The 13,354-nt window shown below is 39.5% G+C and overlaps 1 protein-coding gene across 1 annotated transcript in view; it reads left to right on the top strand.

The window, feature by feature from the left end:
- Positions 1-387: 387 nt before the first annotated feature.
- Positions 388-13,354, top strand: part of ZNF81 (zinc finger protein 81) — a 23,775-nt gene continuing 10,808 nt past the window's right edge. Inside the window, exons 1-2 of the mRNA XM_006772128.2 lie at positions 388-512; positions 6,388-6,631. Coding sequence (XP_006772191.1) covers positions 6,560-6,631 — 72 coding nt within the window. The 5' untranslated portion in view covers positions 388-512; positions 6,388-6,559. The remainder of the gene's footprint in view (positions 513-6,387; positions 6,632-13,354) is intronic.

The following is a 13,354-nucleotide window of genomic DNA, read 5'->3' as shown; positions in this document are numbered from 1 at the left end:
TCCTGTGTTATCTGTCAGGAGATGATAGCATGGCACCTCTGCGTCTTTCCAGAGGCCCCTCGGTTTCTCTGAACATTATTACACAAATCTATAGACCAAAGACCCCCTCCTTCGGAAAGCGTGCTTCCCGCCACCTGTGAGACAGTTCCATCGCTGGGCTCTGTGACTTAGAGGCTTCCTCATCCTCCGTAGGGAATGGACACTCCTTCAACATGGTGTATTCCACGACGAGGAAGCGCTACCTGGGCGCGGCCATATTCCCCAGTGCTACCAAGGGGTGCCAACTGCATACCATCTCCTCAACTCTTGGCTGCCGGCGGCTTCAAATGTGGTTCTGCGCATGTGCAGAAGCACGCCCCCTTCCTGAGACGCCCCGAATCCCGAGAAGGGGCGATGCTAGGGGTGGTGACCGGAAGCGGCTGTGGTTCTCAGCCACGGTTGAACAGTTGTTGTCAGGAGGATCTCAGTGCTCTGTGCCGGAGGCGTTTCGCAGGGATGCGGCCCTGGGGAGGGTGAGTGCTGGGGAATTTTGTGTGATCAGTGATGCACTCGGTTGTCTAATTGTAGTTGGATAATTCGCTCATTATTTTGCAGGATTTGCTTTTCTCATGTCAATGTTAAGGTCTTAAAGTTCACTAAAAACCACAAGGTTTGGTGCATTGTGTGCTAAGTGTTTTCTAAGAGTTGACAATTTTTCCTTCTGCCCATGAGTTATTTAGAAATGCGTTTTCAGTTTCTAAAAGTTTATTTAATAGGTTTCTAACCTGAGAAAAATGTGGTCCGAAAAATGTCTATGTGAAGCTCATTCCTTGAAATATGAGGGCATGCATGGCCTAGTACGTGGTGAATGTTTATACATGTTCCATATATAAATTGACAATAATATTTCATTATTTAGTTGTCAGTTGCATTGTACAATATTTGTACACTTTTTTGTCTGCTTCTTGTACTTCTGGGAGAGGAGAGATAAATTTTCTACTGTGATGCTGATTTGTCCATTTTTCCTCCCTGCTGTCCATGATCCATTTGAGTTAAGTTTCATATGAAGTTAGAGGTTCTTTTGTTTGAATGTCCAATTATTCAAGCACCATTTATTGAAAACACCATTCTTCCTCTGTTGATATGTTTTGCATCTTTATCAAAAATAAATTGGCTGTAGTTGTGTGGGGCTATTTTTAGGTTCTCTATTTTGTTCCATTGATCTATGTCTCTGTCTACTTTTATCATGAATAAGTGTTGAATTTTGTCATTCTGTGTATGAATTTATATGATCTTGTGATGTTTTTTATCTTTAGCCTGTTAATATGAGGGAATACACTGGTGAGTTTTGAATATTGAACCAGCCTTACATTCCTGGAATAAAGCTTACGTAATTGTAGTGGTATACTTCCTTTTATGTATTGCAGGAATTGACTGGCTAATGCTTTTTTCCCCCCAGGATTTTTGCATCAAGTTCATGAGAAATACTGATCTACAGTTTTCTTTTTTGTGTATTATCTTTGTCTGTTTTAATATTAGGGTAATACTGGCATCATAGAATGACTTGAAAAATGTCCACTTCTATTTTCTGGAAGAGATTGTGTAGAATTATGCTAATTTTTCTTTAAATGTTTGGTGGAATTCTCCAGTGAAATCATCTGGGTCTGGAAATTTCCTTTTGGAAGCTATTTTATTATGTCTTTAGTTTCTGTAGTAGTTATATGACTATTCAGATGATCTAGTTAATATCTTTTCAGAGTAACTATTTAATAGTGGGTGAGTTGTAGGAGTTTGTGTTTTGTGAGGAATTGGATTATTTCATCCTAGTTGTTGAACTAATGTGCATAAAGCTGTGTTTGGTATTCCCTTTCCTTTTAATAGCTGCAGGATCTGTAGTTATATCTCCTGTTTCATCTCTGCTGTTGGTAATTTGTGTCTTCTTTTTACCTTTGTCAATCTTTCTAGAGGACTACCAATTTTATCGTTTTCAAAGAACTTTTTAACACTCGTTTGTATTTCTGTGGGGTCTGTTGTTATTTCTCCTCTTTCATTTCTGATTTTGATAATTTTGGTTTTCTCTCTTTGTTTCTTGGTGAGCCTGGCCAGAGGTTCAATAAAATATATTTTTTTAAAAAAGAACCAGCTTTTGTTTTCATTGATATTCTCTATTGTTTTACTGTTTTCAGTTTCATTGATTTCTGCTCTTATATTTATTACTTCCTCCCTTCTCTTGTTTTGGGTTTACTTTGCTCTTTTTCTAATTTTTGAGATGGGAGCTTAAATTATTGGTTTAAGACCTTAATTCTGAAAATATAAACATTTAAATTCATAAATTTCCCTTTCAACACTGATTTATCTCCATTCCACAAATTTTCAACAGGTTGTATTTATATTGTTACTTTTTAATTTCCTTTGAGACTTCCTCTGTGATCCATGATTATATAGAAATGGATTATTAATTCCCGAGTTTTTGGTGACTTTTGTTTTATTTTTTTTGTTATTGATTCAGCACTATTATAATCAAAGAACTTATGCTTTATGATTTCAATTTGTTGAGATTTGTTTTATGACTCTGGATGTGGTATATCTTAGGGAATGTGGCATGGGTACTTGAAGAGAATGTGTATTCTATTAGTGTTTGTCTGGAGTAGGGTGGGTATGTTCAGTTAGGCCACACTTTTCTTGATACTTCGATTAAGGGGAGTAGACTTTTCTTAGAGCTTTTTAGTCTGTGCCTGTTGACAGTTTTTAGTTATAGACCTCTACAATGTTTTGTTTGTGATATATGGGAGGGGAAATGAAAGAGGGAATTCACCACTGCACTGTTCCCCGGGCTCTGAGGTCTGTGGGCTGGCCCCTTTCCTTTCTACCTTTCAGTCTTTGTATTTGTTGTGCTATGTCATTTTTGCTCTGGTCTCTTCTACATTCATTGTTCTCTTTTGTGTTTCTTCCTCTATTAACTTTGTTAATTTACATTTTGCTAGGAAAGCCCTTCTTTCACATCAATATTAAAGAATGTTGCCTGGCTGGCATGGCTCAGTGGTTGAGTGTTGATCTAGGAACCAGGAGGGTCACGGTCTGATGCCCAGTCAGGGCACATGCCCGGGTTGTGGACGCAATCCTCAATGGGGGCCGTATGAGTGGTCTCCCAGGCTCTCTTGCAGCTGGTGGTGCCGTGTGGCCTAGTTCTGGCCTATTAGATGTAAGAAGCAGCTTTTAATATATATATATATATATTTGTATATATATATAAAATGTTTAAGCTAGTCTCCTTTATCTGGTTTGCTAGGGGGTTATCAATGACATTGGTCAGCTCAAAGATCCAACTCTTTGTTTCTTTGAAATTCCCTATTGTTATATTTATTTGATTTAAAATTTCATTTTTATTGAGTACTACTTTTTTGGGTGGTTTGCTTAATTTTGTTTTTTCTACTTCTAATGTTTTAGGTTGAACAAATAGCTCTTTTTGTTATATTTATTTTTAATTAAAAATAAAGCCATTTAAAGCTATAAATTTCACTTTATATGTAACTTTGGTGTGTTACATGACAACTGGTAAAAATTGTATAGCTTCTGTATTGATTTTCTACTGTGGTCCTGGATTGTATTTCTTTTCTTTAAAAACAGGCTTATTTAGATCTACAAAACAGATTTATTTAGATACATCCCAATACCATAAAAATTCACCCATTAAAGCATATGATTCAATGGTATTAAGTACATTCACAGAGTTGTCCAGTCATCAATCACCACAATCTAATTTTAGAACATTTTCAACTTTGTACACAATAGCAGACATTCATCACTTATGACATCCCACACTCCCACCCTAGGAAACCTCCAATCAATTTCTGTCTCTATGTATTTGCCCATTTTAGACATTTCACATAAATGAAATCATGCAATATCTGGTCTTCTGTGACTGCCATCTTTCATGTAAGATAACGATTTCAAGGTTTTTTCATGTTATAGCATATATCAGTACTTTTTATTGGCAAATACTATTTTATTATATAGATCTACCACATTTGTTAATCCATTCATCAGTTGATGGACATTTAGGTGGGTTCTACTTTTTCATATATATACATATATGTTTATTATGCAAATGAGATTGGGACTCCATAACAGTCACAACCAGCTCAGGAGGAGGGGCTGGGCGCAGCCCAGAGCCTGAGAGATCAACACAGAGGGGCACCTGCTCCAAGCCTCTGCAGCGTGGCTGGGGGCAGGCCCCCAGCGGACACACACACAAATACACACACACACACACGGGGTGCCTACTCTGAGCCTCCAACGCAGCTGGGGGCAGGACCCCAGTGGACACACACAGGCACACACACACAGGGGCACCTGCTCCGAGCCTCTGACGCAGTTGGGGGCAGAACCCCAGCAGACAGACAGACACACACACACACACACACACACACACGGCATCTGCTCCAAGCCTGTGACACAGTTGGGGGCAGGCGCCCAGTGGATACACACACACAGACACACGTGAGCGCTCAGCACTTGATCTGAGCCTCTGTGGCCAGACTGTGGAGCAGGCCTAAGCCATCAGTAGGATATCCCTTGAGGGCTCCTGAACTGTGAGAGGGGGCAGGCTGGGCTGAGGGATTCCCAACCCCCAGTGCACGAATTTCATGCACCGGGTCTCTAGTCCTATATAATAAAAGGCTAATGTGCAAATTGACCCAACCGCAGAATGACTGGTCACTATGACATGCACTGATGCAGGAGCTGCCCCCTGGTGGTCAGTTGGCTCCCACGGGGGAGCACTGCTCAGCCAGAAGCCCTGCGGCAGTGCTAAGGATGTCCAACTGCCGGCTTAGGCCTGCTCCTCAGACTCTGAGAGGGTGCAGGCGGGGCTGAGGGACCGCCCGGAGTGTACGAATTTTGTGCACCGGACCTCTAGTTATGAATAATACTGCTGTGGATATTTGTGTACAAGTTTTGGAGTATACATGTGTTTTCATTTGTTTTGGGTAGATACCTAGTAGTGGAACTGCTGGATCATATGGTGGCTCTGTGGGTAACATTTTGCCAAACTGTTTTTCAGAATGCCTGAATTATTTTACAATTCTTCCAGCAATGTATGAGCACTCCAGAGTATTCACACCTTACCAACACTTGTTATTGTTTCTTGTTGTTGTTATTTTTGCTATCCTAATGGATATGAAATGGTCTCCAAATGAATTAAAAATTTTGGTTTTGATATACATTTCCTAATAACTAATGGCATTGAACACCTTATTCTATGAACAAAGAATGTAGCCTGTCAATTCTCAGCATTAAAACATCTACCAGATTTTCTTTGTAGATAAGTTATTGGATGGAATTTTATAAGAGTACCATGGGCATAAGAAAAGAAAGCATATTTTCTCTTTCTTTAGTGCATCATCATCTTTGTGTTTAAAATTTAACTTGTTCATGCCTTTTATTTTATTTACTTCTTATTTAACTTTCTTGTTTTCTCTTTATCTCATCTCTTACTTTTGTTGTCTTAATTTCTCTTCATTTTATGTTGATATCGCCCCTTCTCTTTCCTAAAAATAATGACTAAATCTGTAGGGCCTCTATTGGTTCACCAGCATAAAATTATACCTCAACTTGGATATGGAGACACCCTCTCTTCCCTCAACAGGAGAAACAGTTTTACCTTTGGATATTTTTGAGGCAGTTAAACAATTTTAGTCTCAGCCTATTAGTATTTTCCTTCTGATCTGTCTCTTCTATTTTAAGAAACTTTACTTAACATTTTTATTCCAAATCAAAGTCATGTTTTCAACATCTAGTAAACAGAACCACATTTATTTTGAGCCTACCATATAACAGGTACCATATGGTATAGTATTGACAATGTGAACTTTGAAACCACATAGACTGGGTTTTACTTAACATCTGTAAACTTCTGTTTCTTTATGCATAAAATGAAATAATAATTGCAGCAACACATTGATGATAGGATTGTTGTGCAAATTAAATGAGGTATCTGCTTCTGCACATTAGATGATTCCTTGTAATAACAATGCTTGCTAATATGAATTAAAAGTTTACTTGGGCTCGTCTGGTCTGGTCTGGTGCTAAGTGCCTTACAAACATCATCTTATTTAACTCTCACAACCCCTTGAGATAAATGGTTTTGACTCATTTTGAAAAAAAACACCTAAAGAAACATTTTCATATTCTCATAGCTAAAAGTTGGCTGAGCTAGAATTTAAGCCTTCATTAATTTTAGTCTAAATCTGTGGTCTCGCTCATATTCCATTTTTGTGAATAACTAGAATAGGTGTTGACTGGACATTTTCTACTCCCACAGCATCCAGTGCCATACTCTGGTGCCCCCAAGTAACGTTTGTGGCATGAATGCTGGTTTGACTAACCATGTGAACACTGTCTTTTCAGGTTTCTTGGAGTCTCTGTGGAGCTCCTGGACCAGACCCCACAGTGAAGGCTACAAGATCTTCCTTCTGGTCCCAGAAGCTCTGTTTGAGTCCACAGACCCTGCCTGTCCCTAGGTTCCTGGTAAGAGCGGAGTTGTCAGCAAAAGAGCCTGAGGCCTGAGGCCCAAGTAAACATGCCAGCCAACCAGAGCTCTCCCCAGTGGTCCCTGGCCCTGACTGCAGGAGGAAGAGACAGCTCCTGTGAGGTAAGGAAGGCAAAGAGGTGCCTATTTCTATACTACTTTTTCTTTTTCTTGGAATTAACAGTTTTCTGGTTTAGTCATTACTTTGCTTTACTATATACAGATCAATAATTCAACTTCAAATTCTTTCTAATTGTTTAAATCTCCTCTCTGTATATTCAAACATATAGATAATAATCATAGTGACAATAATTGTAAACACTCACATAATGTTTACTATGTGCCCAGCACTGTTATACACATACTACATATACTAACTCATCTTCATAACAACCTCAAGAAGTGTGTGTCATTGTTACTCCAATTTTATAGAGGGAAACGTGGGCATAGAGAAAAACTATCTGGCTCAATTTTACACAGCTACTGGTAGGTGGGAATGGTCTCAACTCAAGGCAGCAATGTCTTCTCTGTGATAAATTCTTTCCTGGAACTTGTTGACCAGGCTGCTGGTCTGGTTTCTCCCTCAACTTCACACACAGCTATTATCTTGGTGTCTTCCCTATGTTATCTCCCAGGAAATCCTTTTCACCTCTGTCTTGTTGCACATCCCCTTTCCTGGGTTCCTATGTCTTCTTTCTTGTTTATTGGATCCTCTGCCTTCCTCTTTCTTGGTCTACACCCTCATTTTGTGGGAGCACATCCTCCAGTCTATCCTTGAAAATGGATACATGACAGGTGGATTTTATGAAACGTTGTATGTCTGAAAATGTCATGCAAAATTATATTTATTTAATATATATAATTGTAGAAATACATTTATAGAAATAAAAAAGTAATAAGTGCCTTGGATATGTATTAGAAGGAGAGAAAGGGAGAGAGAGAAAAAAACACATTGATCAGCTGCCTCCTACATGCACCCAACTGGGGACTGAACCTGCAAACTGGTTATGTGCCTTGACAGAGAATTGAACCAGCAACCTTTTGGTTCCTGGGACAACACTCAACTAACTGATCCATGCCAGCCAGGGTGGAAATATATTTATTTGACTCTGATACTAAATTTATCTTTTCATCTAGATATAGAATTCTCGGTTGGAAATCATTTTTGTGCAGAATTTTAAAAGCCTATTTCCAGTCTAGTCATTTTCTCTACTTTTCAAAAAACTTCTTATTCAGCTGTTGAACCTCCTAATTTTTTTTTTTAAATATATTTTATTGATTTTTTACAGAGAGGAAAGGAGAGAGATAGAGATAGTTAGAAACATCGATGAGAGAGAAACATCGATCAGCTGCCTCCTGCATATCCCACACTGGGGAAGTGCGCGCAACCCAGGTACATGCCCTTGACCGGAATCGAACCTGGGACCCGTCAGTCCGCAGGCCGATGCTCTATCCACTGAGCCAAACCGGTTTCGGCTAATTTTTTTAGTTTTTGTTCTGCTTTCCATTTCTTTATCTTTTGTTTTCCTTTCTAAGAGTTTTTTGGAACACTTTATCTTATAAATCTCCTTTTGTGTCTCTCATTAATGCTGTTACATATTTTTTATTTTAAATAGCTCTTTATTTTCAGAATATTCTCTTTTAATAGCATGCTATTTTTGTTTCATGGATGCAGCATCTTATCACTCTAAAAATATTAGTAATAATTTTAAATTTAATTTTGGTTGACAATATAGACACATAGCTCAAAAATGAAAATATATAAAAATTCAAAACTATAAAAATCTACATAGCCTAAACTTAGCCAGGTAGCTCAGTTAGTTGGAACATTGTCATGTACACTCAAAGGTTGTGAGTTCATTTCCCAGTCAAGGCACGTACCCAAGTTGGGGGTGAGTTTGGGAGGTAACAAATTGATTATTCTCTCTCACATTGATGTTTCTCTCTCTTCTCTCTCTCTCTCTCTCTCTCTCTCTCTCTCTCTCTCTCTCTCTCTCTCTCTCTCTCTTTTCCCCCTCTCTATATCAATAAAAACATATCCTCAGGCCTGGGTTCGATTCTGGTCAGGGGCATGTACCTTGGTTGCGGGCACATCCCCAGTGGGGAGTGTGCAGGAGGCAGCTGATCGATGTTTCTCTCTCATCGATATTTCTACCCCTCTATCTCTCTCCCTTCCTCTCTGTAAAAAATCAATAAAATATATTTTTAAAAAAATAAGAAAAAAAATTAAAAATAAAAACATCCTTGGGTGAGGCTATAAAAAAATATAGTAGTTTAAATTCTCATTCATCTTTCTCTTATCTGCTCACCTGTGTCTAATACACATAACCAGGTTAGTTTACTGCATGGTTAGGGTTCCTTTATGCAAATAAAAGCAGCTGAGAACACATTCTTACTTTCTCCTTTTTATTTCACAAAAGGTGGCCTACTAAACAAATTTTTATTGGCTTTTGTTATTGTTAAGTATTTTGGTGAAATGTAATATGAATTATAAACAATGCTACCATGAACAAAAAATTTTGTTTGTTTCTTTTCATGTATATGTGTATACGCCTCTCTTAACTGTATACATAGGGGTGGAGTTGATGGGTTATAGATTAAGCCTATATATATATATATATATTTTTAAATGCTTTCCTGGCATTTTATTTTATTAATATATCCACTGAGCCAAACCAGTTAGGGCAAGCCTATATTTTTAAAACTATTTTTATTGTGAAATATAACATACATACAGAAAAGCATACAAAAATGTACAGCTCACTGATTTTTCATTTTGTCAGTCTAGAAAGTGGCCATATAATTTCAGAGTCCCTCTCCTCCCAAAGATAGTTACTATCTTGATTTTTATAATAATCACTTTCATTAAGAAGAAAATTACAAGCGACAGAGTAGAAGAGATAGACAATGGAGGACTTCTAGCCAGAATATATCAAGAATAACAAAACAGTAAGAAAAAGCAGACTACACAGTAGTCAAATGCCTTATTTGAATAGACATGTAACAAAAAAGATATCCAAATGGCTAACAAACACCTGAGAGGGTGCCCAGTCTCATTAGTCATCAGGGAAGTGCAAAATTTAAGCCACAGTGTAATACTACTACACTCCCACCAGAATGGCTAAAATTAAGAAGACTGATGATTACATCTACACAGTGGAATACTACGCTGCAGTAAAAAAGAAGGAACTCTTGCCTTTTGCAACAGCATGGATGGAACTGGAGAGCATTATGCTAAGTGAAATAAGCCAGTCAGAGAAAGATAAATACCACATGATTTTTTTTTTAGAGTCTGAATTTGAAAAGTGACTATGAAGAAAATAAAAAGAGGGGGGGGGGATGAGGACACATTTGTAATTCCTTAACTAATAAAGAATTTAAAGATAAAAAAAAGAAGACTGATGATGACAAGTGGTAGCTAGGATGAGGAGCCATATCAGCAGCTTATAGGCCCCTATCAGCACATACCAGCAGCTCATTTGCTGCTGGTGGGAGAGTAAATTGGCATAATCTCTTTGGAAAACATCTTAGCCTTCTTCATCAAAGCATATGTAGATCATAAGAGGAAACAATTCTCTCAGGGAAATATGAGCAGAAACCCTTGGCTGATGTACCAGGACATGTAGAAATGCTCACTGTAACACAAGAGATCTGTTGAGAATTGTCTCCCAATAATATCCACCCTTCATTTCTGCACTGTCTTGCCTTCTGCAAAATTTCCCATGAGTATACTACTCTGTCAGCTACTCTGATTAATCTGACTGGCAGAGATGAGAGCCCAGGCTGTTCAATTTATCTTATGCCACACTTAATCAACAGGACTCCAAGTGGCAGAATGAGGCCAGTCTGCAGTATTTTGCTCATCTGTGACATCTGGGGTTCCGACTCAATGAGCTGAACAAATCCTTTTAAGCCATCAATGTTTACCTTACAAAGCCAGGTGCCTTTCTGCCTAAGTTTCTATATTGACTTTTGTCCTTGGTGTGGGACATGAATCCAGGTACAGCAGGATGTATTAGTGATTGCACAGATTCTGTCTTGGCCCAAGGCGGCATTTTCATCCTCTGTTTGGACAGCAAGCTGAGCCTGACCCTGGAATACTTTCCAGAGCCAAGATATTATGTTGATCACCTCAGATACAATCAGGGACAAATGTCCTACCACCTTTTCTAATTGGATGATTCCTATTATAGGAATAACTGCCCTCAGGGTTCACATGAATAGCAAGCCATTTACTCTTCTAAGAAGCTCCTACTAGCAACCAAGTAGGTTGCCTCCTTTTAGAGAGACCCTCAGAGTCATTTATGGGTTACCTGAACCACCAATCACCACCTCACAAACTTTCAGTTCACATATGACCACCCTTAAGGTGAAAATCACCATGTTTTGGGGAGGAAGGCAAGTTAATGCCTGGCTTCTGCATAAGAAGTACAATCCCAGGACGCCCCCCAAAAGAAAGTGCTCTTTACAATTGGTGGGTCCTCCAGCAGTCAGGAGACATAGCTTGAGAGTGCCTCCAATGTGGCCTCTCATCCAGCTGATAGTCTCTAACTATTAAAGACAAAACTGAACAAAAAAGGAAATTGATTTTATTCAGGCAATAGGGAGAGCACCCCAGATGTGAAAGTCGGAGTCTCTCAGCAAGGTGGTTTTGCCTTTTATTTTCATACTGAGGATTAGACAAGTTATTGTGGGGAGATTTATAGGTAGGATTGTTTCTGCATTCAGGAGAAGTCTCCGTCAGCTGGAAAAGAAATGCTTATCTCTGTGTCTAGCTAGCTAGTTTAACTCTAATCTCTCAGTTAATCATTCATGAGAAAGTGGGGAGTTGGAGGGTCTGTGTCTAGCCTTTCAGCAAGTTCAATAAAAGGAGAAAGGTCTCCGTTTGGCCTTGTCATACGTAAGCCCCAGGAGTCTTATGGGGGTTATGAGAAAGAGTGAACAGCAAATGTTATCTGAGCCATAAGGGGAAAGGTGATATTTGTGGTAAGTCGGTTCTAAGAGCATAAAAGAGTGGGGGGATTTCTTAACTGGGCTCAGGTTATGTTCAACATTAAGGGTCCTCAGTTCTGTTTGAAAATTTGAGTCTAGTTCTTGTTATTGGAGAGACTGCCTGAAGGCCTTCATTCCAACCTGTCCTATATGTCCAAGTCACAAGCTGCATAATGACTGAGCAGCTGCTAGGGCAAATGGCTCAAGGAGAGCAGACAGTTGAAGGTGTTGACAGGTGTTTTGTGTGTGGTGCAGGAGCTGGGGCCTTCCCAGCTGTTTCTGACAGACTTCTCAGCAAGCTTAAGGGGAATGGTGATAACCTTGTGGATGCAGGTATTGGCAGACCTGACAGGTAAATTTTATGCCCTTGCGGCAGTTTGGGGAAGATGTACTAAGGCATGTTCAGAAAGACAGCTTATTAATGCCCCTCCCTTTCCTGTACCTCCTGGGGTTTAAGGTGTTTCTTCTTCAATTTCGCTGTTGTTACTCACCCTCTGCTGACATAAAATCATTAGGGTTCATTCTAGTAGGTATTAAATTCACCCCCACCCCAATCATCTCCTACTAGTTTCCAGACCTTTCATTTCAATGAGTGAGATGAAAGAGGAACAAGGCCATTTTAATAAGCTTACAGAGATCTGTTATGTTCTACCCTTTGGCCCATGTGGGTCATTAAAGGGGAACACAGTAAGCAAGTCTACTGAACCAAGAAGCAATTATCTTTATGATCTAGAACCGCGGTCGGCAAACTGCGGCTCGCGAGCCACATGCGGCTCTTTGGCCCCTTGAGTGTGGCTCTTCCTAAGCCTTAGGAGGACCCTAATTAAGTTAATAACAGTGTACCTACCTATATAGTTTAAGTTTTAAAAATTTGGCTCTCAAAAGAAATTTCAATCGTTGTGCTGTTGATATTTGGCTCTGTTAACTAATGAGTTTGCCGACCACATTATTCTAGGACAATGTTAATGCAACCAGAGAATCCAGGTGACAACCAGAATTAAACTGACATCTCTTAGGCACCCTTCTTTCTGGATGCTTTGCCTCCCAGAGGGTTAGCAACGAGACAGGATCCCAAGTTGTCAAAATATGTCCATATAACTCCTAACACCTTTTGTTCTGATCATTACCCAGGGAGCAGCTGAAAGGAGATGATTCCTTTCTGGGGACAACCATATTCATGAATTAAACTGCCTTACTAAAGAGCATGTATGGAGCAGGAGAGGGTGAGAGAGGCAGAGTCTGAAATCCTTTTGAGTTCCTTTTAGAGGAGGCCATTCCAATGCTCAACAATACCACATGCCAGTGGATGGGAGAGAGTGTGGAAGTCTATCAAATACCTTAACTATCAGCCCATTGTTACATGGCTTGTGCAATGAAAGATGTTCCATTTTTAGGCTACAAATAGTCCAGAAAGCTGAAAACTTGATACAGGTTAGTTCCAAGATCCACAATTGTGTGGCTGGAGTGGGCTGAGCAGACTGAAACAGCAATATTTTAACCTGAAAACATATAAACTATGATGCAAATCGGAGAGGGGCTTGAAGTGTGATGTAGTCAGTTGGCCAGGAGCAGGTGGGCCACACTTCATGCTGTGTGCACTTTCTCATCACAACGAGTTAACTTGTGGAAGGAGTCACAGATTTGGTATATCATGGTAGCTTCTGCATCAGAAAAGCAGTGTTTTCATTTGTGCCCAGTCTGTGATGACACATGTGTTGCCATGTCCAATGTGATGATGGATCCAAAAAGCAATGGCAATAATCTGAGCAGTGAGAGCTCAGAGCATTCAGCCATCAAAACTCTTTGCACAGGTGAAGGGGGTAACTTACAGATCTTCTCAATCATACAAGAGGG

The sequence above is a fragment of the Myotis davidii genome, unplaced genomic scaffold (genome assembly GCF_000327345.1).
Source record: "Myotis davidii unplaced genomic scaffold, ASM32734v1 scaffold2786, whole genome shotgun sequence".
Taxonomy (NCBI): domain Eukaryota; kingdom Metazoa; phylum Chordata; class Mammalia; order Chiroptera; family Vespertilionidae; genus Myotis; species Myotis davidii.
Note: the sequence above shows the minus strand (reverse complement) of the source record. Positions and strands in the feature narration are given on the sequence as shown.